The sequence below is a fragment of the Orbicella franksi genome, chromosome 7 (assembly GCF_964199315.1).
Source record: "Orbicella franksi chromosome 7, jaOrbFran1.1, whole genome shotgun sequence".
NCBI lineage: Eukaryota > Metazoa > Cnidaria > Anthozoa > Scleractinia > Merulinidae > Orbicella > Orbicella franksi.
Window position 1 is genome coordinate 28033273 of NC_138151.1, and position 27628 is coordinate 28060900.

Here is a 27628-nt window from a genome sequence, read left to right on the forward strand (position 1 = left end):
TTTTAAATCACGAAATTCGCGAAATTAACGTGTCGCGAAAATTTCATGTAATAAGGTCAGTCGTGGGGATGCCAAAGAGCGAGTCGGAAATATACCGGAAGTGTAAAAAGCCGCCGCCTAGCTTCTCGGAAGAACGGGAAGTAATTTACATGCAAAATTGTTCAAGTACAAAGTACAAGTGATGACAGCAGCCATTTTCGTTTCAGTTGAAAACTACTCCTTCAAATATATCCTTTTAGGAATATTTCTTTCTTTTTTTTTTTTTTCCAGACCGGAAAAAACAAACAGCGCAACGAGTCGCCCGCCGACTCTTGAACTTTGCAACTTGCTAATTTCGGATCTGTCATGACTCATCAGCGCATTAATCTGATTAATTCAACAAGAATCATTAGCAATGTAAATAGCTATCTTCTTTTGGCTGGGAAATTGTATTAATCTCTTGACTTATTTAAGCTCCGTAAGCAAAATTTTTATCCAAATTTAGTTTCTCGAGGGCAAAAGTACGTACTGTGACCACAGCTTGTCAATCAAAATGAAAACTTGCTCATACAAGGTATAAATTTCAAGGGTACATGTAGGTCATCTAATTAAACTTAAGTAGAAATTTTAGATGCTCAGAAGACATACAAAGTCATGTACATTTCTAAACGCATCAGGCCTAAAAATTGTTTCTACTTATATATCCAGCCTCATGTAGATCCGAAACCCTAGCGCTAAAGTGGCGGATCCATACCTTGATCTAAGGGGGCGCGGGGGAAGGGGGGCGGTTTGTTTTGTTTGCCCTGCCGGTTTTTCTTCCTTCTGTCATTTTTTCTTTTTTTACTCAAAATAGGGGGGACGGACCCCCGGGCCCCTACCCTAGATCCGCCACTGCGCTAACCCGTCAAAATAATTACGGAGGCAGTTCAGGTGGTGTTAAAAATATGTTTTGTTGTTTACACTGTGAAATTATTCCGATTTGTTTTTCATTGTTTGACCTCACATACAAAAAAAAAATTGGAGGAATTTGGAGACGCAATGATACGTTTTGCCAAGAAAACGCCTACTTTTTGATGCGTTTTCGCCTATCGTCCACATTAAAACGACCGAAAACGCTAATGAAAAACGGAGGCTTTAGAAAATGATTTTAAAAGTGGAGTCTTTTGAAAACGTATCGTTTTGGAAACGCTCCGTTTCCAGTGTTGAAGGCATTTAAAAAAGGTGGCGAAAAAAGATCGTCACGTGCTGTCGTTCCCATCAGTCGTTGTGGACGATAGTCGAAAACGCATCAAAAAGTATGCGTTTCCATACGAAAATGGATTAGTGTACTGGCAGGCGAAAACAAAACGAAAACGCTAGTGTTGTCCAAAATATTTTGTGACGGAAACGGGTACTTTTCTTAGAGCCTTTTCCACCATTCTGGCTGTGCGCAAATTGGAGCGAAAGCGAAAAAAAAAATCGACGAAACAGGGCCAGGGTATCCACCACTCCCTGCTTTACCGATATCTTTGCTCCCTTTCCAATTTGCCAGAATGCGCAAAGGGCTCTAAGTACGGGATCGCTAGCATGCTACGAAGCTAGTTTTCATTCCACAGTGTAATATGTGAAACATACAGGCTGGCAAAGGGCGACACATCTTAAGCATCACAGCTTCCTAAATCTTTCACCACCTTGCATCCGTATCGTATCACTGTAGTCGGGTCAGGAATAGAGGAAATCCACTTTGCCCGTATTGGCCATGATTTTTTGCCCAGAAACTAGTAGTTTCTCGGCATACAGGAGTGAGAAAACCTTCTGCGCGTCTACACTAATGCGTTCCCGTTTAAAAACGCATACTTCTAAATGCGTTTTCGCCTTTCGTAAAGCGCCGGGAAACGCTGATGAAACCGGAAACTTTCGAAAACGCATCATTTTGAAAACGCTCCGTTTCTGTCGTAGATAGATGAAAACGAAGGCTTTAGAAAATGGTGAGGAAAAAATCGTCCGATACGGTCGCTTCCATCAGCGTTTTCGGCCGTTTTATTGCGGGCGATAAGCAAAGCATGCGTTTTTGAATGAAAACACATTAGTGTGGAGAGGTGAAAACAATACGAAAACACTGGTATGGGCAAAAATATATATTTTGCGAAAACGAAAACGAATACTTTTAGGCCTCGACCACACGAATGCGTTTTTAATGTTGTTTCTTTTTTTTTTTTCTTTTTTTCTTTTTTTTTTTTTTTTTTCTTGTTTCCAATACCTAAGGGAGTACATCAGCGTGCTGATTTCCCAAGTGCTATGGTCGATGAGAGTATAGACCAAGAAAATGACATCAAATAACCTCTAACACGATGAACAGAAAGTTTCGGAAAACTTAACGAATTGTCCCGACTTTTCTAAGAAACCGAAACCGGCAAGAAGTAATTTTTTTCGAAGAACATGTGGTCTTCAATAAAGGAAACGTCATCTCACACGCGCGCTTTCGCGCTGATTTTCCTTCTAGGACGTTGATGAATTTTCGATACCATTGGGAAACGAACTGACAAGTCGAGCAGATTCAGTCAGTTTCCTGAAACAAGGACAGCTCATTGTTTCATATTAGAGTTTTGAACTAACCAAAATAGAAAGCGAAACAACTAACAATCTTAAACTAAGTTCAAATTACTTTGATTCCCGGACGGAATCGATCCATTTATTACTACGTTCCAAAACTGGCTTGTTTCATCGTGTGAATCTGAAAGGCAGCACGTGAGTCACAAAATCTACCTAAAAAGAGGGCCCCAATAGGTGTGGCGGGATGCGGGATTTGGCTTCTTTTCGCCGTGATATTTGGGATTTGAGCAGAAAATGGGGGCGGGAAGCGGGAATTACAAATACAAGCGGGAGAGGGATTTCGTGTTGTTATGGGGTTGGGATGTGAGATTCGCAAGGGGAACGGAGGGGGATACGGGATTTCAATTCTTTCGTGACCTGATAAATTAAGCAGCGCAGAAACCGCAAGCTGGCAGAAACCCGGGCAGAAAGGAATCTTTGTGCGTATAGCTGTGTCAGGTTTCAAGTAATGAATAGCAACGGCCCTGTACCCTGTCAGGTCAGGTTCTGTCAAACGTATCCTTTATCGCTTGACTATGTTAGCATCGTAAAACTGTAGCGACATTTTCGACGCTTGCGTCTGTAATCCTGAGGCCCCGATCCTTTCTAGTTTTTTAGCCAGTTTCGACCTTTCCCAGAGCGCTTGGCTTGTTTTGGCCAGGATGGCCACACCGGATGGCGGTGGCAGTGATTTACCAAAGCATAGAACATAGAAATATAACTGTAGCAAATTTTGATGTTGGTTCGAATTTCATCCGTTTCGAAGAAAACGTAGTGAAAACTTTTCACGGTGGTCTTCCCGATTTGAAATACTAGCCACGTGCAGTAAAGCACGTTTGTCATCCTTTAAACGGGAAACACGAATGTTGTCTTGTTGAAATATATCATATGTATCTCGGTTTAATGCAAGCTTTCTCGAATGAAGTAACCTTAACAGCGTTTTACTTTAAGCCAAATTCTAAGCGTTTTGCTTTTGACAAACAACCTGTGGGAATTAACACGCTCAATAACATACTACCCTCGCTGTGCAAAGAAGCAGGCTTTAAGCGCAAGACTAGCCACTGTCTTAGAGTAACTTGTGCATCTAGCTTATTTAACGCAGGTGTAGAAGAGAAGCTACTTAGGGACCGGACTAGTCATCGGTCAAACGGCTTTATTTAAGTATGAAAAGATGAGTGAAGTTAAGTCTGCTGAGGTTTCGGAGGTGTTGGCGCCTAAGAGCAGTCAGTACTGGCAATGAAGAAATGACTAAAGACACAGACTGTACTGTTGAAATTCGTAATACGAAGAGTTCTTGTGATCAGTTCATGGCCTCTGCCTACTTTAAGAACTGTAAAATAAATATTAACGTAAACAAGTGAACGAACGTGATCATGTTTTCTTTAGAAAATGACCTGTTACTTCTGTGTGACTCATTTTTATAATTGTGAACCTATTTCCAAGTGTGTCCCTTTTTTACAAGTTTGACACTTATTTCCAAGTGTGTCCCCTTTTTCCCATACGGATGGGCACCAGCATGGCGTCTCCATACAAATCTCTATAAATTTGGGTACAAAAATTTCTGCGCATATCTCGCATAAGAAAAATTGCTGTGACCAGAATTTTGGCGAGAGTCTTTGCATATTTACCTTCTTTCATTTCCCAGATTCTGGACTTTATCTATTGACCGGTTTTGATTTTGATTTTGATCTATTTTGAATTGCGTGACACTGAAAACCAGCAATTGCGCTGCATTATTCCAAATACCCCGCATTTTTCCAAGTGTGCCGCATTTTTCCAAGTCAGCCGCATTTTATATAGTGCGCCACATTTTTCCAAGTGCGCCGCATTATTCCAAGTGCGCCGCACTTTTCCAAATGTGCCGCATTTTTCCAAGTGAGTCGCATTTTTCTATAGTGCGCCGCATTTTTCCAAGTGTGCCCCATTTTTCCAAGTGTTCTGCATTTTTCCAAGTGCGCCGCATTTTTCCAACTGCGCCGTATTTTTGCAACTGCGCCGCATTTTTCCAACTGCGCCGCATTTTTCTAAGTGCGCCGCATTTTTCCAAGTGTGCCCTTATTTTTTCAAGGGTTCTGCATTTTTCCAAGTGTGCCGCACTTTTTTAAGTGTGCCACATTTTTCTAAGTGTGCCGCATTTTTCTAAGTGTGCCACATTTTTTTAAGTGCGCCCCATTTTTCCAACTCCTCCGCACTTTTCCAACTGCACCGCATTTTTCCAAGTCTGCCGCATTTTTACAAGTACGCCGCATTTTTACAAGTGTGCCGCATTTTTCCAAGTGCGCCGCACTTTTCCAACTGCGCCGCATTTTTCCAAGTGCGCCGCATTTTTCCAACTCCGCCGCACTTTTCCAACTGCGCCGCATTTTTCCAAGTGTGCCGCATTTTTCCAAGTGCGCCGTATTTTTCCAACTGCGTCGCATTTTTCCAAGTGCGCCGTATTTTCCAAGTGCGCCGTATTTTTCCAACTGCGCCGCATTTTTCCAAGTGTGCCGCATTTTTCCAAGTGTGCCGCATTTTTCCAAGTGCGCCGTATTTTTGCAACTGCGCCGCATTTTTCCAAGTGTGCCGCGTTTTTCCAAGTGCGCCCCATTTTTCCAACTCCGCCGCACTTTTCCAACTGCGCCGCATTTTTCCAAGTGTGCCGCATTTTTCCAACTGCGCCGCATTTTTCCAACTGCGCCGCATTTTTCCAAGTGTGCCGCATTTTTCCAAGTGCGCCTTATTTTTTCAACTGCGCCGCATTTTTGCAACTGCGCCGCATTTTTCCAAGTACGCCCCATTTTTCCAACTCCGCCGCACTTTTCCAACTGCGCCGCATTTTTCCAAGTTTGCCGCATTTTTACAAGCGTTCCGCATTTTTCCAAGTGTGCCGCATTTTTCCAAGTACGCCGTATTTTTCCAACTGCGCCGCATTTTTCCAAGTGTGCCGCATTTTTCCAAGTGTGCCGCATTTTTCCAAGTGCGCCGTATTTTTGCAACTGCGCCGCATTTTTCCAAGTGTGCCGCGTTTTTCCAAGTGCGCCCCATTTTTCCAACTCCGCCGCACTTTTCCAACTGCGCCGCATTTTTCCAAGTGTGCCGCATTTTTCCAAGTGCGCCGTATTTTTCCAACTGCGTCGCATTTTTCCAACTGCGCCGCTTTTTTTAAAGTGTGCCGCATTTTTCCAAGTGTGCCCTTATTTTTTCTAGCGTGCCGCATTTTTCCAAGTGTGCCCCATTTCTCCAAGTGTGGCCCATTTTTCCAAGTGCGCCCCTTTTTCCAACTCCTCCGCACTTTTCCAACTGCCCCGCATTTTTCCAAATGTGTCTCATTCCTCCAAGTGTGCCGCATTTTTCCAAGGGCGCCGCATTTTTCCAAGTGCGCCGCATTTCTCGAAATGGACCGAATTTTTCCAAGTGCGCCCCATTTTTCCAAATACAGAAGGTTGGCTCTCCAACAAAGAAAAAAGACTCAAACGAACGTTTTGCCATTTGTCACGACATATCATCCAGCAGTACGTGGCCTAAAAGAAATTTTAAGAAATAACTGAGTTGTAATACAAAACCAGCCGTTGCTGACAGGGCAATTACTACTATAAAGCATCAAGAGTATATGAAAGAATCAAATGTAAACCAAACAAAAATGTAATTTAATGAATTTTCACACATGATTCTTATCAAAACAAAACGCAACAAGAAAAGAGAAGTAATGTACTCCATTTACGAACGAATACAATTTAAATCCTTGAAAAGATCTCGTTACCAACACAAGGAAATTATGATTACTTTCAACAAAACTACTGCGCTTAGCAAAAATTAAATCCGTTGCCGGGATGCAAAAACTTTTGCCCTGCAAGCGCTTACAAGTTACAACTTGTTATAATTCATGCATCAATCAGTTTTACTCTGTAATTGTCGAACTCCTTTCGACTGAGATCCGCGAGTCAATCCGTCTTGATTCTCTAACTTGTCATGCGGTAAATAATGCTGTCCCGGCCTGGGTCCATGTACCACATGATCACGCACACCGCATATATAGAAAGGACTAAGACGATGACCAACCACAGCCAGAAGTTGAATATTATGGGATAGTCCTCGGAGTATTCTGGTGCCAGGTTCGCCTTGTTTAAGTCGACGTTTGGATCAGCCTGGTAAAAAAAAAACGCAAACAGGAATTAACAAAACTTTTTTAGTAAACCTCCATGTCAATTAGCGTGGTTTTAACTTTTCAGTCTGTGGATGAAACCCTAAGCTACTAGTTTCACGTGGTATTATTATTGCTGCACAAGGTAATTCTAGCTTTGATGTCCTTGGATGAAACCCTAGTGTGTGACCATTCAAATAAAAGTTGTTGAGCAGTACTTTCATGTGGTATTGTTTATTATGCTGTACAAGGTGGTTCGAACTTATAAGTCTGTGGATGAAACCCTAGTGTGTGACCATTCAAATGAAAGCTATTGAGCAGTACTTTCATGTGGTAATGTTCATTATGCTGTACACGGTGTTGTCAACTTTTAAGTCTGTGGATGAAAACCTAGTGTGTGACCATTCAAATGAAAGCTATAGTAATTTCATTTGGTACTGTTTATCGTGATGTGCAAGGTTGTTCACAGTTTATGGATAACATCCCACTGCTCCCATACTTCTGAACTTTATTGAGGGATCATAGCATATTTTAAAATTCTCCTAACTACGTTCTGTCACGTTCACAATTTGTTGAACTATTACGTTCGTACCTTGACTTGGGCCTGTTTGCCTGCTTCACGCCCTTCTCTGTGCTTTCCAATACAGGACACCTACGCAAAGAATAATGATAAGCAAAGAATGAGCACAGACCAACTCATCGTCTCCTGTACCCAGAAATTTCTTGAAGTAGGAAATATCATTTTTCTTTCGACGTTGACGTAATTACTTGACATGTAAATGGCCATCAAACGGATACAAATAGATAAAGAGTTAACAAACACAAACCCGTAATGGCGACTGTATGGAGAGAAGTTTATTCTGCAGCGACTCTCACAAAGACTGCTTCACGGTTTCTTCCTGTTAAAAAACGGTAACAATGAAAGTGAATAAAAACTTAACCTCATCCATTTAGTCTTTTACTTTAACAACTAATTACTTTTGACTTCAAATTCGTCTTGTTCTTTGCTACACAAATACTTGAATTCTTACTAGAGGAGAGAGAGAAAAGAAAACAGTAATGAAGGGAGGGAGGGGAGGGGGAGGGGGAAAAACAGGAGAGGGCAGCACAGGGGAGTAGAGGAGAGGAGAGAGGAGACGAAAGGGGAAGGCAGAGAGAGGAGAGAAGAGAAGAGAAGAGAAGAGAAGAGAAGAGAAGAGAAGAGGAGATTAGAGGAGAGAAGCGTTCTTGCGTCAAACCTGAAAATAAAGGCCACATATTCTACGACTTCCTTCAATGAAAGTCCTAGAAAGTGTAAATAAACTGAACACTTGCCAGATCATGCCTGAGTGTAACAGAAGGCAGGTGATCATGAAACATGTCCATTGACTGTGACAACAGATGAGGCTGGCCCTCCTGATAGACAACATGCATCTCCTGTGGGTACTTGATATGAAGATGACTGTCCAGGGGGGAAAGCAACAAGTTAGTAATGACAAAGTTCTCTTGGCTCACACATAACCACTTGTGTAAGAAAACGTTTCAGCAAAAAATTAGAAGAACTTTTTGGATTTGAGTTGAAGCGCCTTTCCGTGGCTAATGATTAGTGGTTTCCTTCAATACGTTTCGTTTTATACCAGCTTGTTAATAATAAAATTCTTGGTGTAACAGATCAATGATTTCAACGACTCTTCGCTAATTGGAAGGTTTTTGAAAACTTGCAAAATGCTTTGCTACAATGCTTAAGAATTTAGAAAGAAAAGCCAGATTTACCCAAACCACTCCGAAGTCAACAATTCCACAAGGATATTTCCGTTGTATAAATCGACGAACTTCTTTACAATCTGAAAAGAAATAAAACCGGGCAATAAATAACAAGATGCTAAGAAAATGTAACGACAAAGCTTTATCAACGGTTACCGTAGAAGAACAACCAATCTACAATCGTGGACAAAAGCTACTGGGACACTGATACAATGCAACGAATCATCTGTGTTATACAACTGAAGTTTGAAAAAGCACTGCTATCATGCTGTGCCCCTCCCAGCCAATACAATGTTGAAACTTAGGAGAAATTGTAGGTACTAGTTTTCAACATTGTACAAACACTGTATGTGGAGTGGGGGCAGGAGAGGCTAGGCAGGTGAAGTTGTATTCGCACCTGGGAGTAGCGTGTGTACAAAAGTGCCGTAAGTGTAAATTTGGCCCAAGACCTTTGTAGATGACTGTAGCTATTCATCAAACAAGCAAAGAAATAGACGAGCAAACCAAAAAATCAAAAAGACAGAGAAAATTAAAGGATTGTCACCATACGAATCGCGTCCTTCAAAAATTGCACGGCCCCTTCAGCCTGTAAGGAACTGTCACCATAGCGACGACGCAAGCCCTGAAGAAACATTGAGCGAAACAACTGGTAAACAAATGGCGAAAACACTAGGAGTACAAAAGCACTAATACGTTCCAGTCAGTTATCTACTCTCTTCTGTTTTTCTAAGTAGCTTGAACTACTGACTGATTCATATCTCGTAGTAAATTTCTCAGTTACAAACAAAATCCAACCTTGACAGAGGAGGGGGTTAAGGTAAACATATCAGGCACACCATCTTGGGTACGACTGGGGTTGGCGTTCAGCTGAAAGCAATGAAAAATAACTATAATAATATTATAACATTTGTCTAGTGCTTTCACACAAAGGCCATTCTATTGCTGATGCAATAGAATGGAGCGTAATAGGTGCAATTCTAGACTTGATAAATCACGTCTGAAGGTCATACCAACTACGGTAGTCAACAGGTACACCACAAAGTATAAATGGAAAATACTGAAAAAAAAAACAAAACAACAATAACAACAACAAAACATTACTTACCTTCCCCAGTATTTGAAGAATGGTGTCAATTTCAGCAAAAAGTATGAAGTCCTCCTGAAATACAGCCAGGATAAACGATTGTGAATACGAAGACGTCTAAAAAACGTTATACCGGCTCTCAACAACTGAAGATGACATAACAGAAAGTACAAGATTGCATGTATCGTAAAGTGAACTAGTAAACTGCATTTCGGAAGAAGAGAATAATATCATAACATCTCGTGTGCATTTGTTACCTTCTTCTCCATGTTAAAGACGGCGTTTCCTTTGCCGGGGACTGCTACAGTGAATTCTTTAGTGCTGGGTGCAAACTTGCCACCTAGAAACGAAAGAAATAAGCTATCACTGAGTGCAGTATGAAAACGTCACAAAACATCTATCATATTCATTGGTTGTTTTAAATGGCTGTACTGAGAACAACATGATTCCACAAGCGACTTCACCCAAATTTCTTTCTCGTTTCTAAAGTGGAGAACAACAAAAACTAGAGACTAGTTGAGGAGGAAAAGACAACGCTGTCCACTGGGATTTTCTCCAAATTATGTATATGTATGTTACTTTAAACAAAAGCTACCTTTTTCAAAATCAGCTTTCTCCAACCTCGTTAAAATCTATAAGGGAAGAACAGTAGATGGCATTGTAAATGACCAGGCCAAATATATATAAATATGTGTCTACACTGACAGACTGAAGCCGGCATATTTCTTGATCATTCATTTTGTAGTAGTAAAGAAAAATCGTCCTTTTGTCGGACATAACCTCAGAGGGCTGTTGATTTCGGTCATTAAATCTATTATCAATGGTCTCTACACTACGAGGGGAACAAAAATTCCCTGAGTTTCTACTGAGCAGAAACAAAAAAAAAACAAACAAACAAACAACCAGAACCTTCAAAATAACCTTAAACAGAGGCTTAACGTCGTGAGAACCAATTGTGCTGCATGTCATAAAGTCGGCTACCAAATCCTTAAAATTGCTGAGCGTTCAATCAAGACCTTACCTCCTCCTTGGAAACAGTGAAGTCTCCAAGCCCTTGTACACTGTTTTCCTCAATCTGCTCAAACTTTTCCTCGGCCTGATTCCAAAACGAGGTGTGACTATTGGTTCCTACGGCATGACCGACCGCAGCCAACCGGAATTTCGAAATAAAACAGATCATGGAATTGGATTAACAATACACGCAAAAGGTTTTTGGGTTTAAAAAATCTTTAACCTCGGCAATGCTGATCAAAGGCCATCTTTAGGAGGCAATATACCTGATTGCTATATGCTTCAAACGTTTTAACGATATTGTCTCAATCTGAAAATGCCGTCATAGTTAAAAAATAGATTATGATGATCTTCTTAGAAGTTCTCTGAAAAGAAGGAGAAAATCATGGGGGATAAGTGGAGTTTTAAAAGATAGGAAAAACTGACGATTTCATGAAGATTTAGAATTAGACCTTTTAGTTCACAATTGACAAATGGACACCAAAATATGCTACCTCAAAGCTGAAGTACTCTCGTGTAGCTGACATGACAGTCGATTTGCTGGTGTTATTTTCCTTTTTAACTTTTCTCTGAAATACCCCCACTCCCCCACCCCCTCTTCCTACCCAGTTGTCAAATGCAAGGTGACTTACGAGTTTACTTCCGGAGACGGACACGGTCGGCGATTTGCCGCCAAAAACATTTGTCACGCGCGTAGGAAGGTTTTCTTGCGTGACACTGGACGTGGACAGAATTCCACCCAAACTGGAGGCACCTTCGGACTGAAACGGCGAGGAGAGGCGTAAGAACACAAGCGAGATTAATTTTAACAAAACAGCATGAATATGTCATTAAAGATGTGTACATTATTCATCGTGGTGTAAGATAGGATAGATGAATTTTCACTCGTTTGTCTCACGATGGAGTCACTTTAAGATATAGATCGCGACGTTTCGACTGCTATACTGCTAGCCTTCATCAGGCAATGAGGTCACATTGTTGCTTGTCGCTATTTGTAGCACCTTGGTTCGCTGCTATTGGTGCATTTCGATCCTCATCCTAGCATGAATATGGTTGAATAAGCTGTTCAGTTCAAATCCTTGTTAACACGCACACCGTAGAGACAATACAATTATAACATTGTCGGGTCCCGGGTCAGGTATGGCTCATTTTGAAAACATTAGACTAAACATTTCCAGTTCCTCGTTTATAATCTGTCTCAATCTTGTCCAGTTTTAATTAACGTTTTGGTTAATTATCACCACTCGCGTGCATTTATACCTCAGTGGACCAGTACGGTATTTTGATTTTTGTTCCATTTGAGGGCAGCTTTGTTTATCGGAAAAACAGTAATTTCCCAGATCTTGACTAGCTCCTTTAACCAGTTTCATAGGACTTAATCTACTTATGCGTGTTTTATTATCAGAGTTGAGACGGTTCGAGTCCTTCCTCTTTGAGGCAAGACGAGGAAGCAAACGAACGTTTGCTAGAAAAACAGATTACTTTTATTGTCGTTAAAAGGTACCATTGATGGTAAAGTAGGCGAATGTGAAAAAGGATTACAAGCATGAACTTCCAAGAGTCTTTGATTACAGTACAATTCAAACACTGTAAATGAACATTCAGTTTTAAAAGTTTAACTGACATAATTAAGTGAGGTCTCGGACAATTGATGTCCGACAGTTTTTCTTCATCTACATCTACATCTACACTTAGTTAAGTCGATGAAAATCGAGAGATACCACACCAACTGTTAAGATCTGAATAACAATAAAACAATGGAATATTAATAACTATTAACTAACTTTGATTTAAAACTATCTACGGACGTTTTTTCCTCACAAAATTCTATCGTTCATCAAATTTGTGGTAGTTTTCAACAAGTATAGCTAGTTTCGCTTGATAAAAATAATTTCCACTCACCTCTGCGACAGGATATGACGCTGCTTTGCCGGGTACATCAAATTTGTCATCTAAAACGACAAAAAAAATACGTCCGTTGAAACAATTTTTGCCAGAGCGCTCCAGCCTCATAAGGTGCTGCGAAAATGCCTAAGACGCCAAAGAACGCTGAAGAGGAAGCAGCCCCTCATTTTGGTCTCGTCACGCCATAATATAAAACGACTAAAGGACACCAAAGGGTTCATGACAGTTACCTTTTGTAACGCCATCAATTGTAATCAAAACATTGGCTTTGGGTCGGCGAAATACATTTCCTGCTAACAAGCCAGCCCAGTTCAGCTCCTAAAGATTATGCAAAGTACAGCTTATTCACTACAATTCATGGTAAGTTCGAGATGTACATATGAAATGAAGGGTAAAACGCAAAAATGTACAAACAGAAAAAAAAAGACAATAATAATAAGTAAGTAAAAAGTGTGTAAAAATATCTTTGATAAAAGTAGCTATTTGAGGCCCGCAAAGGAGCCCATGACCCAATACTGGGAGAGCCACCACAAATCATAAGTTATATATAAGATAATAATGAAAAAGGATTTAAGGTATACTAACCTAGAAATGATGATAATAAAATTTACAGTATATGCTATACTAAAAACTTTATCAGATTTCTTTTAAAAGAAGCTAAATTAGCACCGTAATGTGCTGCCGTGGGTTTTCTGGTCAAAATTTCCTCGCTCTTCAATATAGCAGCCTACCCTTGTGGATGAGAAACCCATCGCGAGCCCTATCGCATTGGAAATTTCATCCGAAGGAAAGGCGCCAGCATTTGGAAGAAAAGTCACATAGCTTGAACTGTGAGCGACAATAAACTTGGAAGCGTCCGAAGTCTGCATAGAAAGAAACAATCTCGCGTCAACGTACGCGCCATCCTTAACGAATACAACAACGAGAGAAAGTTTTCAGTGTATGCTGAGAATAATCCTCACGTTCCTACTGGTATTTCTAAATTACCGATTAAATGGTGACCACTTTGCCCTCTTCTTGTTTGCGATACACGCTTCGTTTTTCGTAAAACGAGAAGTGTATCTTGCGAGAACCAATGAAGTGACAATTTTGCAACACATGACTAGCTGGAATGTCTCCTAGTTGCTGAGATGTTGAAATGGAAATCTTAGAAGTTTACTTGAAAGCAGAAGACCCATCCTACAATTTATTGTTTAATTCACTCAGTTATAAAAGCGCGGTTTTGTGCAGGGAAACTGATATCGCCTCGCGAGAAACGAGACAATTCTCGCGAGAAACGTGACGCATCTCACTAAGAACGATTCACATCTCATTTCTCTCGAGAATCAGTGAGCCGTGTAGTATGTAAAAGGTGACACACATGTACTTTAAGCGATTACGAACATGGCAGGTACAAACGAACAAACGACAGTGACAAAGAACATCATTAACCAACGTCATTGTGAACACATTTTCATCGAAGAATCCCGATGACACTCTAGCGCTTCACCTAGACGTACGTAAAAGTTCGAACCAACTTGTGCATTGTAATAAAATTTAAGCAGTACCACATGGAAGTACTGCTCAGTAGTTTTCATTTGAATGGTCACACACTAAGGTTTCATCCACAGCCTTAAAGTTAGAACCACCTGTACAGCATATATAATAAACAGTACCACATGAAAGTACTGCTCAACAGCTTTCATTAATTGTGCATGTATATTATAAAAACGTGCCTTCATAGTACAACCTTAATGTTCTTTTTGGTTTCGAAAAACAGTCCAGGGTGTCACCAAACCTCCGCGCCGCATTTTTCCAAGTGTGCTGCATTTTTCCAAGCGTGTCGCATTTTGCCAAGTGTGCCGCATTTTTCCATGTATGTAACATTTTTTCAAGTGTGCCGCATGTTTTCAAGTGTACCGCATTTTTCTAAGTGGGACCCATTTTACCAAGTGTCATCCATTTAACCAAATGTGACCCATTTTACTAAGTTTGATCCATTTTACCAAGTGCGCCGCGTTTTTACAAATGCGCGCATTTCTCCAAGTGTGATCCATTTTTCCAGATGTGACCCATTTTTCAACGTGTAACCCATTTTTCCAGCTGTGGCCTATTTTTCCAGGTGTGACCCAGTTTTCCAGGTGTCACCCATTTTTCCAGGTGTCACCCATTTTTCCACGTGTGACCCATTTTCTTTTAAGTCTGCCGCCTTTTACCAAGTGTGACTTATTTTTCCAAGTGCTACGTATTTTTCCAAGTGTGACCCATTTTTCCAAGGTTGACCCATTTTTCCAATTGTGACATATTTTCCCAAGTGTGCCGCATTTTTTCAAGTATAACCCATTTTTCCAGGTGTGACCCATTTTTCCAAGTGTCATTCATTATACCAAGAGTGATCCATTTTTCCAAGTGTGACCCATTTTTTAAGGTGTGACCCATTTTTCCAATAGTGACCCAGTTTTCCAGGTGTGACCCAATTTTTTTAGGTGTGACCCATTTTTCCAAGTGTGACCTATTTTTCAAGGTGTGACCCATTTTTCCAGGTGTAACCCATTTTTCCAGGTGTCACTTATTTTTCCAGGTGTGACCCATTTTTCCAAGTGTGACCTATTTTTCCAAGTGTGACCCATTTTTCCAATTGTGACCCATTTTTCCAACTTTGACCCATTCTTCCTAGTGTCACAGATTTTTGCAAGTGTGACCCAGTTTTTCGAGTGTTCCCGTATTTCCAAGTGTGACCCCATTTGTTTTAAGTATGACCTATTTTTCCAAGTGTGAGCCATTTTTCCACGTGTGACCCAGTTTTCCAAGTGTGACCCATTTCTCCCTATATGACCCATTTTTTCAAGTGTGACCCATTTTAGGAAGTGTGAACCCTTTTTTTTAAATGGGGTACATTTTTTTCAAGTGTGACCTTCTTTTCTGTGTTTGACCCGTTTTTCCAAGTGTTACCTTTTTGTCCAACTGTAACCGATTTTTTCAAATGTTACTAATTTTTAAGTGTGACGCATTTTTTCAAGTATGGCCCATTTTTCCGAGAGTGGCCCTTTTTTCTAAGTTTGACCCATTTTTCCAAGTGTGACCCATTTTTCAAAGAGTGACCGATTTTTCCAAGTGTGAACCATTTTTCAAGTATAAACTTCTTGTTTTCAATTCTGATCCATTTTTTCAAGTGTGACCCACTTTTCTGAGTGTGACCCATTTTTCCAAGTGTTACCTATTTGTCCAAGTGTTACCTACTTTTTCCAAGCTGTTACTTGCCCTCGAGGTAGGACATTCTTCATTCTTCATATCAGGCATGAATGTTGCCTCTTACAGCAATGTTATTAGCATCAAACATACGGCTAGAGCTGTTTTTGTCGCTTTTTGGCTAATTTTGCCGTTTAGAGAAAGGAAAAATTTTATACGGCTTAGTATTTTCAGCCACATTAAAAACGTATGTTGGTATTGCATTAACAAATTTTCAACACACAAATTTACATTCTTTTCAAAATGTCAGCCTCCGGTTTATTCTTAAAATTTCGTAAATTTTAGCCTCGATCGATATTCTTATAAAATATATTACATATCAAAGAGTGTACCAGAAGCTTAACTACATACAAAGAATATTAAGCTGGGAAACGCTCGAGAAAAGAGACCAGGCCATGATCAACAGCAAATATTGGGCAGAGCAGACGATGGGAAACGAAACTGCCTTTTTTATAGGGATAGCCTGACTTTTTCTATTTGTTTCGTCATAAATATCACAGTGAGCATAATCGTACAAGAATTATATTTCTTAAATAAACCTTGCTTCTCTGTACCAGCTGGAGAACTAGAAAGCGTGTTATACCGGCAAGTTCATTTTGAAGCTCGTTTTCTTAAATTTGGAGGAGTTTTACGGTCATCAGAATTGCCTTTGCATTTGTATTGATACGAGAAACCTCTACAAAGGAAGGACTAAAATATAAGACAAAGTCCGATAGGAAATCGAGCAATTTACGTTTTTAATGGACAAAAACCTTGTACCAGAATAATTTAAAGTATATTACAGCCCTTTTTGCATTTTCTAAAAGGTTAAGATATGAATAGTTGCCTGAAATAACACCAAAACAATTTCCTATGGGAACTAGCACTCGAGAAAATGAATTTCGAAGTTCGGAGAAATTGTTCAAACACAGGTAAAATTTCACCATCAGATTCATTTCACCAGTACTATCTAGTGTTTCATATGAACTTCAAGATATGTTTTCGACATTTGGTGCTCTCAGAAATGATTCTTTTTTTTGACAAGATATTTAAAAGAGTCACACAGAAGTTTGCAATACCATGTAAATAAACTCTGTACAAAGTTTTTGTCCACTTCTTACTCGAACTTGCGGTGGATTCCTTCTTAATCATTTCACTTTTAGAAATGTTTTGGAAGTGAATTAGTCGTACGGAAATATGGAAGAAGTTATTATAGTATTTAAATCTGATAAAAGCAGGAAGGCATAAATTTTATATTGTAAACTTGTAACTTCATTACAAAGCTATCCTAAAAAGGATGTTTACAGAATGTTTGGAAGAAGTTGATATTAATGTTTCACCGGAACGTGCTCATTATCAAGTTTCACAAGTAAGAAAAAGCAATACATGATAAAAAAAAATATGTTAATTCATTAGGTGAGAAGTTTATTAAATCACGAGAAACGATTGAAGGCAATGTGATAGATAAAACGTTTACCGAAAACTGGTCAGGATTTATGAAAAGACAGTGCGTGTTTTGTCGTTAGCGAGAGCGTATTTTAACAACTTTAAACGTGACCTTCTTCCAATTTAATGTTTGTATAATAATTAAGGAACAGAAGGAGTCTTAACTCAGATTTCACAAAAAAGGCTCTTTGAAGCATCCGACGAAGAGTAAGATGTTCCCAGAAACCATTTGATTTGATGTAATGAACTTGTTTACCTCTCAAATAAAACGTGTATTATGTCAAAATCATTTTACATCCTGTTTATGTGACCGCAAAATACTACTTCTTGAAAGACAACATTGCTTACTATCAATTGCCAGATATTGTTTGTTAAAAATCTCTGTATCCTTAGTTTCCTGGGCTCTCCTTTCCTTGTCTTTTTGAGCTTAAAAATTTCCACGGCATTTCCTCTTGTAAACAATATGGTTTGCACTTAAGTTTGATGGCATAAAACGTGGATCACTTTGATTTCTAAGTTACAGTGACAAGCCGAGAATAAATAGTAGTAATTACTAAATAGTTTCCTTAAGTAGTTAAAGTGTTCCGTTCCATTTTGTAGTTGTGTTAAAATAAACAATTTGAGGAGGAGGTTGTTCTTCTGTTAATGTTATTTTTTTTTACAAGTATTCCTTATGAAAGAGAAACAAAAATTAAACCGAAATGGGTCGGTTGTTGTTTGCTTGGGTTTTTTTTTTTTTTTTTTTTTCACGCCAACTGCATGAAAATGAACCCTACTAATTTTATGATTTTATTCATTACAGAAGCATATCTACGTGTTTTGAGTCACAGGATATACTTCAGCTGGAAAGTGCAACGGCAAACCCTTTAGGCTTCTTTGTATCGAGGATTCATACAAGCGACATTTTAAATTTAAGGGCCCTTGGAAACGGCCATCACTCACAAAAAAAGCCGATGTCATAAGATTTAGTGACGTCATTAGCTTTAAAAGCTACACTTGTTTAGGATCAATTTCTCTTTGCATGCATAAAAAGAGCCTCACATGGTCTCAGGCTTGGACTCACTACCCTGGAAGTTAGCAGCAGTTGAGCGATAATTTCAAAGTCTTGCCAACATGTTAAAATACGTGTTTATTGCCGCCTTCCTTTTCCACGCAACTACATCAGGCTTACATCAGGTAAGATAGCATAGTTAAACAATTCGAATCCGAACTCATTGACGATCCAGTAGCTCTTTTCAAGACTTAAGACTAGTCCTTGGTCTAAACAAAGGCGGTTTGCGACAGAAAATTCGTTTAGCATATAAATTCATAGAAATAAGATCTGTTGAAGGAACACATTAAGCTCGGTCACGTGACAAATAAAATATATAATTTTGACATTCAATTGTAGATCGATCGAATGAATTCGGGGTTTTGTGTGTAAAACCATTACATGTTACTCCAAACATAATTTCTTTAAATTGCATAATTTTTGTAAAAATAATTCGAATTAAATCAAATGAGAACAGTTGTAAAAAGTCAAGTTTTTCCAAAGTACTGAGTGCAGAAAATTGAGTAAATTTCGAATAAATTTTAGAATTGGATTAGGACAAATTCTTACATAAAAATTATTAAAAGACTAGAGCCGTATACCTTTCAAAGAATGTGGTGGTTCTGTGTAATACGATTTATTACCTTCTGTCATTGTTATTTTAACATTTCAGTTGTTTTTATAGACGGCTGAATGTACGTAAGAATTTTACATCAGTTTTGAAACCTACCTTGATCTATCTTCCAACACTGCGACTGTTTCTTGGCGAAAGAAGGCAAAATATCAACTATTTGACACTTGACTACACTTCGTTTATGTTAATTTTTCTCTCATCCCGTTGTTTATGAATGTGAATAATGTAATATCATATAATTCTATGCTATTAAAAACTACAAACTGACTACATGGATCGATGTATCTATGCTTACAACAATTTTAGAACGTCATTTGAATGACAAAAGACGTGTTAGATCTGCCTCTCCGCACGGGCACGAAAAGACCTTCAAAATAACCAGGAACTATTTTTTTGTTAAAGCTTATAATTATAAATCTTTGTGAAGAAAAGAATTTTAGTCCTTCAGTTTCTTTTACGCAGACTGATTATTTCCTGGTGCGCGCTGTTACAAAGGTGATCGAAAGTTTAGCGCTGTCAAAGAGTATCCCGTTTCCACGACGACACATATAACCACAAGAGCTTCGCAGTGTTAAAATAGCTCCTTGAGAAGTGACCGAGTGCAGGGACTGTTACAAGCCACACTGAATTTTCTCGGTGTTCACTTTCACGATAATCAATGAGTATTAAAAATAGTTTTAATACGTGCGCATGTGACTACTGCTCCTTAACATCAGTGGTTATTTATCGATAGCTCATACAGTGGGTGTCCGCTTTGAAAAAGTTGATCATGACTGCATGTGAATAGTTTTCATTGAGAATAGGGCTGTGAAATAATACCATGCATTACTGTTCATAAGGTTCCATGTTTAGCACGCGAAAGGTAAATATAGAATTTATTCACATGATATTTAATAAAAGCTTTAAAATCACGGCCCAAGAAAATGATCCCAGTCGAAGGAGGCTGAACACATTATTCAAGTTTTACCTTACTGTTTATCATCAAGATGCAGATGGAAAATTCTAAATTAAAAATTCAGTTGCAGGAGTCGTGGCTCGATGACGTCGATGGGCCAAAATTCCTGAGAGGAGCCGAGGAAGAAATCCAAGAGGATAGTGAGAACGTAAGTCTGCTGCTTCAAGAGGGAGGGACGGGTACGAGACCCCCATGCAGGCCTTATTTCCAAGGCAATCTCCTCCAAGCTACTTTTAGACATGGTGCCCAGTTCCCGTCCAGATAATATGGAGGATAATAATAATAATAATAATAATAATAATAATAATAACAACAACAATAATAATAATAATTATAATCAACTTTATTTAGAGAGTGACAAATGACAGTATGAACTGATAAACTAGTGGTCCTGCGTGCTAAACATCTACGACCAGTTATATAGTAATTAACAATTATTCACCGAAGTGGAGGTGAATAGTACAAAGTATGAATAATAATTGCAAAACATCTACCCATCTACAAATGTATATAAAAATTAATTCAAAACACATGAATATCTCTACTCACAATACTATGCTAAGAATTGTTTTTTTTTTATGGCCGAGCTAAAGGAACCGATGGTGTCCTTTTCACTTATTTCTAGAGGGATTCTATTCCACAGCTTTGCGCCATGAACTTGAAATGCCCTGCCTCCATCTGTTTCTCTAACGTACCGAGGACCCATTAAATTATAATTCGCTTAACGACTAACCCTACTATGCGAGTCTGAATTTCCAGATAGTAGCTCTGTTATGTAACTCGGACGGTCAGCCTCTATGATACGCCTAAATATCAATTTCCACTTTAAGAGATTTATTTCATCTTTCAGCGGCAACCAATTAAGTCTTTCAAATTATACTCTTCTCTCTTCCATGTCTGCATTCACGATAACGCGAGCTGCTCGCTTTTGCAATTTGAACTCTTTTTACATTTTCTTCCCATGCAACACTTCATGCACACGATCCATACAACATTATCGATGAAAATACTTGTAAAGCCACTTGGGCTATCCACGTAAATTGACTATTTTGAGACCCTCCTGGATTTCAGCCACTGGGAGTGATCTAAAAGTAGCTTGATAATAAGACCTTTATGATCGATCAACTGTCTCACCCTTCATCTTCTCTTGGCTGCTTCTCGTGTCAACAACTTCTATTTATCTTCTCTTTACAACATTGTTGCATTATTAAGTAGAGTGGCAATGCGAACAACGAAGTTATCTAAAGAATGCAAAACAAGTAAACTACCGCCACATTTTAGAGTTAATTTGACGAAACACAGCTCCGATCCAAGGAAAATCTGGGACGAGGGCGGGGAAAAAGTTGCTAGCGTGACTGGGGAGAGACCTTGAATGGTGCCTTCTCCTTTCCAGTCCTACACTGTCTCGTAGTCTCGCTTAATCTTCTATGTAATTCTTAGAACTTAAATTAAAAGTCATCCATAACAGTTGGCGAGGATAATTTTTTTAACTTAAGACATGGGGTGTTAAAATAGTACTAGGACGTGCTAGAACAGAGCTCGAACAAATGAAACGTGTCTGCTTTGAAATCAGATTGTTCAACTTCAGCAAGAGTCTAAGGCGTTTTTCTTTCGCATTTTGGAATAAGCAGAGTTCGTGTAGATGTTAAGTAGTTCATCTTTTGTGATCGTTCTGAAATGACCTGTTTTTGGTCAGTGACTGACATTTTAAGTGAAAAGTTTGCATGTTTGTCTGTCCATGGCCTCAAAAGTAGTTCTGGTCCGTTGAAACTGAGGGGTCAGTTTAGCCGTGTTGGGTGATTAATTACTTCATTAGTTAACGTTTGCAACGTCACGCCTTGACCCTCTCTCTGTCATGCAACGTTACGCTCTCGGGAGAGCGGGTCCTTTTGTCCTGAGAGCGTAGCGTTGCGTGCTAGAGAGGGAACCAGAACTGGACTACATCACGCCCGGTAGAAGGCCACAGTGAGGAGGGGGCGTAAGGGGGGTCCGAAAACCGCAAAACCGCACAGATATACGCCAAAAAACCGCAAACCGCATCGGATTTTTTCCCGAATACCGAAACCGCACGTACATGGAGGCCACAATATGAAAGCTGACGTCAGAAAGACTTGTGATATATTCTGATAACATTGTACGTTAATATTAAACATACCATCATAACGCTGACGGTATATTGTACTACACTATTATACTCTGTTTACTACTAACCAAATGCCAAGTATGTGGGTCATGTACTTGAACAAGTACGGATATCTCCTTGACTTTGAAAAACTCTGTCACTGATCCTGTACATCTTGCATTGGGTGACTGATTACCTTGGACGACCCTGTGCTAGTTGTGGAACGCGGAATAAATGTTACTTCTGGAATTGTGACCTTCTTGTCTCCTAAAGAGTTCACGTTCAGTGGAGAAGACGATTGTTAATTGCAAACCACAGAGTTAACTTGTAAGCTGATGTAATGAACCCTGATGCGTTGTAAAACAAAACACTTGGCTCGCGCTTGCAAAACAACCGCATGCCGACCGCCTGCCGACTGTTCTAAAGCGTGTTATCACCGCACACATTTTTTTTTCACCGAAAACCGTGACTTAAATGTTGTAATAACCGCAAACCGCTTAGTGTTTTGAAACCGCAATACCGCGAGTTAAAACGAAAATTACCGCAAAACCGCACCAAAAATAACGCAAAACCGCATCACCGCAAACCCTTACGCCCCCCTCAGTGAGGGTCGAGCCAATTTAAAAAGCAAGAATAAGCAAGATTACATCGGGCTAAATACTTGCAGGGTATTTTAACGTTTGAATAGAATCATTGTATGTGCACCAAAAGTTGAAACTACCTCATGTAATTTCATATTTTGTTTATCATTTTTAGCGCTAACACGTTGAAGACAATTTAACAACATATAAGCAATATATTTGTTTGCAGGACTTTGCATTTGCCGACGATTTGAAAAGAGTCGCGCTAGATGACGCCATTACAGCTACATCTATTATCTGTGACGTGGCTGCATCTCCTCAAGGGACTACTACCGCTAAATGTAAGATAAATGTCTTAAAAGTCACGTAAGCAATAAAGTCTGTATACGAACCAACTGGCTCATGAGGCCGGAGCTTATCCCGATTTGCGCAACATGAAGTGACTAGAAGTATTTCCTCCCTGGAAGGGGTGGTAGTCCATCGCTGGGTTACCCCCAGCATTAAGTTCGCCGGTATTTATTTGTGCACCTGGGTGGAGAGAGGCAATGTGAGAGTAAAGTGTCCAAGAACACAACACAATGTCCCCGGCCAGGGCTCAAACCCGGACCGCTCGATCCGGAGATGAGCGCACTAAGCAATGGTTTTAATTTACTTTGTAGAAAATTCACTTTTTTTAAGGTAAGACTGTAAATGTCAACAATGTTGGTGAATCAGAACAGCAAACAATTCAAATACTACAAGACGTTCTAAAAACATGGCAGACTGCCGTTACATGTTGTACCTCATTATGAGATTCTTTTCCGAGTTAATTCCAATCTATACATAAAATTAAGGTGGCTCTAAGCGTTTTCCTACACTCTAAAAGACTTAGATTCTAATGGGTCATTATAACCATTTTTTATCAGTTAATTCTACAACTATGGCATCAAAAAGCTGTCCAATCATTGGGCAACATGTTGTTATCATTTTCGTGACACAATAGGTTACCATAGCAACAGTATGACTTGTAAAAAGCACCCTTAATTTTAGTTTTAACTGCAAATAACTCAAAAACGAGCTCGGGCACCCCTTTCTTATTATGGAATTTTGATAAACAGGATAAGAGGCAACTTTTGGCAAAGTTAAAAAAATATATACATGGGGTTCAGAGCCACCTTAACGTTTCGAGCTGTCCGTTGAAACGAAAAAGCGTAAGGTATTTTTAAGCGATGACGTATTGTGTGACGTCATCGCTTTATGCTGGCATGCATGCATTTCTTTGGATAGTGATTTCGCATAGTTTGTCGCGCTTATGTCCGTGCGCTTATGTCGCGCACTTTTTATCCCCCTGGGAGTTCCTTTGCTGCATGCTTTCCTTTGCTGTTTGTAGGTTCAGCGGAGTGCTTTTAATTGGAGCTTTTAAAAGAAGATTTAGGGGTGGATTTGGTTTAAACAGTATCGGATAAATTTGCGTTCACGGGCAAACTCATAATAAGGACAAATCCTCCATACATACAAGTTTAGATAGACAAGTAAGTCGCACAGGCGATAGGTGAAGGCTTTGCGGCTTTCCTTTGCTGTTTGTAGGATCAGTAGACTGCTTTTAATCGATATGACAAGTATACAGTTAAAACAACAACTTAATTTCCGTTGAGGTAATTAGTGTGCCAAATATTTTTAAAGATGATAAGGTGTCGATTTCAGAGAGAGTAACATTCCTTTGCGCGTTGCCTTTGCGGCTTTCCTTTGCTGTTTGCAGGATCAGAGGAGTGCTTTTAATTTCAGCTTTTAAACGAAGATTTGGGGGGTTGATTTTGGTTTATACAGTGTCGGATAAATTTGCGCTCACTGGCAAACTCGTAATAAGAACATATCGTACATACATACAAATTTAGATAGACAAGTAAGTCGCACACGCAATAGCTGAAGGGTCTACATAAAATTTACGGATTGGTAGCGCAGTTGTACTTTTGCCAGTCTTGAAGTGAATTGAATGAGCATTGTATGAGCACTGAAATATACAGTTTACAGTAGTGAGAATGAAGTCAGGGTACGATTCATTTGCAGTTTTCAGTTTTTTATGAAGTTTTGGAAATGTGCTGTTTTATATTTTCTGTCAACGAAAAAGTGGTTGTGATTAAACAATCGATAATCGTTTTGTCAGGGTAAAGACAATACGAATGTTCATGGATGACAAGTATACGGTTAACAACAAATTAATTTTCTGTGAGGTAATTACCGTTGCCAAATATCTTTAAAGATAATAAGGTGTCGATTTCAAAGAGAGAAACTTGTACTTCGCGGCTTTCCCTTGTTGTTTGTAGGATCAGCGGAGTGCTTTTAATTTCAGCTTTTAAACGAAGATTTGGGGGTGGATTTTGGTTTATACAATGTCGGATAAATTTGCTATAACGGGCAAACTCATAATAACATATCTTCGATACATACAATTTTAGATAGACAAGCGGGTCAAACACGCGATATGACAAGTCAAGAGAAAATGATCTTCTCTTGGACAAGGAAGGTTAAAACAACAAATTAATTTCCGGTGAGGTAATTAATTAGCTTTGCCAAATATCTTTAAAGATAATAAGGTGTTGATTTCAGAGAGAGGAACTTTTCAGCGGAGTGCTTTTTATTTGGGTTGGTACATTTCGCTGACCCCTAGCACATGGACTAACAAGATGGACCTGGTACATGAACTACTTGAATGAACCACCAATGGACTACCCTAAATGTAAACCCCTAAAATGTCTAACCTAAAAGTTTAAGAATCCGTTTGTCTGCTCATGTTCCAATCTTCTAGGAACAATTTTAATTTTTAAACGTCATCGCTTCTGCATGCATTGCGTGCCGTTTATTAAGGCATAAAGCTTTGGGATGACACTACAAGACATTCTAGAAAACAGAGAGAAAAATCTGTTAGCTCTCATCAGAATTCTCTGTCGTATTCTTTGCTTCCTCAGACAAAATACAGCTACATTTAGTTATGAAACAAAAAACACACAACACCTTACATTCTCTTTAGTACACCAACGCATGCGAGGTAGCAATGACTGTAAAATTTAATTTTCTATCGATGTAACTTTAAGAACTTTATTCGCAAATACAGACAAATAAAATCAAGGTTGCTGACTGACAGAAGTCCGGTCATCGGTCGCAACTAAGTTATGAATGTGGGCGACTTTTTTTTCAAGGAGCCTGCTTGGAAGCCTAACATTGATTTAGAAATATTCTAATCAATCATTCCAGAACAGGGAAGAACAATACAGAAGTTATAAGTACTGTGAACCTATTTTCGCAAAAAAAAAATGCAAATTATAAGGACAATGCAATTTGTTCCACCACTCCAAGAACGGTTCCCACCTTACAGTGTCCATGCCTGATTATGGCTCCAGTTGGCTATTACGAAAACTCTTCCGTCTTTCCGTCTTGTCATCGGCCTTTCCCTCGTGCGTTTATGAACAAGACCTTCAACCGTTTCATAGTGCCTCTCTGCTCAGGGTAACCTGGGATTGGCTATGCCACTGAGCAATTAAGTCAATGCTAAGACAATTTCATTCAACTCACAAAAAAATCGTTACAGTGAGAGTACTTCCCATTAGGTTAACCAAGCAAATTTTGGCAAATTGACCAATGACATTAAAGTGTAAAACGAATAAACATGACCATAAATTGCCTTTGTAATGTGCAATAATTTGTTGAAAAACTATTAACGTCCAAGGGTTTTTTTCGTTAAATTTGTACAAAAATTTTATCGGGTGGTCTTTGTTGAAGTATTCGCATTATGGGAGAGAAAATGACATGAAGAAAAAGAAGGAGAAGAAGGAAAACTAGTTCAATGGCCATTTCGACGACATTTATTCTTTCCTCTGTTAAAAAGAGGGAAATGTAGAGTAGGAATTGCCTAGAATGTACACATTACTATCATTTAAACATTAATTTACCATTACTTATGCACATAGTCACTTAATGCTTGTAAATGCTTATAGAGTATAATTATGCAGGTAGGCTATTCAACTTTTTCACAGAAATTGTGTTAGGGAAAAAACTTAAGGAACAAAAGAATGATTATTTAACCTCTTTTTTTGTTTACATGATCAGGGGATAAGAAAAATACGGTAGCACTGGCTACACAGCATGCGTGCGCCGACCCGTACCCGACTATGGTTGAATTGGACTGGCCGGATGATAGCGTTAAACTTATACCCTCAATAGTGCTGCTTCACCGTTGCGTGGGTGAATGTTTAGGAAAGCACAACATTCAGAACTGTACAGTCATGGAACAGGAGGAGGTTATGCTGAAGGTGATTGAAATAACAAATTCCAATCCTCCCAACACATCAATCAAAGACATCACAGTCTATAATCACACAAAGTGCGGATGCGCATGCAGAACTCGCAAGTCTGACTGCAACACAGCCGTCCACGACTACTTAAACGGGACCTGCGAATGTAAATGCAAACAAGCCTTGAGCAAGTCGTGTAACACCAGTATACAGTGGTTCAACGACAAGACCTGCCAGTGTGAGTGCAACAGCGCACCGAAGCATTGCGACAGCCGCAATAATAATGAAGAATGGAACCGAGACATCTGTGACTGCGACTGCAGGGAAAAAATAAAAGATCGCTGTAATCGCAAGGGCAAAGTGCTCAACAAATCCAAATGTGAGTGTGAGTGTCCAAAGCCATTACCAGCATGCCCTGCTGGCACCTCCTTCCTGAAGTACAACTGCACCTGTATAGACACTTCCGTGAGTACTAAGTGAAGTGGAGGTCAAAAATGAAAACTTCAAAGTGAAACAATTAAATATATATTTTCGGTGAAGGGAAGTAGGGGTGATTTTTAAGGCAAAGGACACAATATTGATTAATAGGTTCCGTGAAAATATGTAACGCGCACGGTTTCCTTTGAAAAAGAGCATTCTATCTTTACTGTTGTATATCATTAGACGTATATCTAGTTTGTCATCGGTCAGTACCTTATATCCCAGAACAAGACTTAAAATAAAAGTGTGATCTTCACCATTAACGTTGTGTTTTTTAAGTTGATAATGCATTGTAAACTCTTTCAGGGACATCAGGGGCGTTTTTTTTCCAGTCCGCCAAACTCTCACTGTGCGGACATCCTGTTAACTGCAACTTTTACTTCCCGCGGGAGCTTCAGAAATTGTTCTGCTTAAACAAAATTTTCTCGCCAAACTGACGACACATGTTAACTCGACTCATTACCCTGAACATTTCCTGAGGGAAAAAAG

At 39.3% G+C, this 27628-nt stretch overlaps 2 protein-coding genes and 1 pseudogene across 3 annotated transcripts in view; 2 read left to right on the forward strand and 1 right to left on the reverse strand.

The window, feature by feature from the left end:
* Positions 1 to 27628, forward strand: part of LOC145492922 (uncharacterized) — a 100624-nt gene that overhangs the window by 71812 nt on the left and 1184 nt on the right. The gene's annotated exons all lie outside the window — the stretch shown is intronic.
* On the reverse strand, positions 6152 to 13513 carry LOC145492925 (renin receptor-like; annotated as a pseudogene). Its single transcript, XR_014050069.1, has 15 exons — positions 13148 to 13513; positions 12647 to 12734; positions 12414 to 12463; positions 11145 to 11272; positions 10522 to 10654; positions 10096 to 10132; positions 9758 to 9840; positions 9522 to 9575; positions 9212 to 9283; positions 8961 to 9038; positions 8426 to 8496; positions 7988 to 8114; positions 7501 to 7572; positions 7266 to 7325; positions 6152 to 6677 (listed from the first exon to the last, which is right to left on the reverse strand). The product of XR_014050069.1 is annotated as a renin receptor-like (transcript).
* LOC145492923 (uncharacterized) lies at positions 17923 to 27619 on the forward strand. Its single transcript, XM_081472301.1, has 4 exons — positions 17923 to 18245; positions 19753 to 19836; positions 22621 to 22732; positions 26475 to 27619. The coding sequence occupies exons 1-4, from the start codon at positions 18183 to 18185 to the stop codon at positions 27137 to 27139; spliced, it is 924 nt and encodes a 307-aa protein (XP_081328427.1). The 5' UTR covers positions 17923 to 18182; the 3' UTR covers positions 27140 to 27619.

Excerpts from the sequence above, each read along its gene's own strand:
- LOC145492923 (XM_081472301.1), top strand. The coding sequence starts at position 18,183 with ATGTTAAAATACGTGTTTATTGCCGCCTTCCTTTTCCACGCAACTACA. Across the intron at positions 19,837-22,620 it reads TCCAAGAGGATAGTGAGAAC|GACTTTGCATTTGCCGACGA; the intron begins GTAAGTCTGCTG and ends ATTTGTTTGCAG. Across the intron at positions 22,733-26,474 it reads AGGGACTACTACCGCTAAAT|GGGATAAGAAAAATACGGTA; the intron begins GTAAGATAAATG and ends TTACATGATCAG.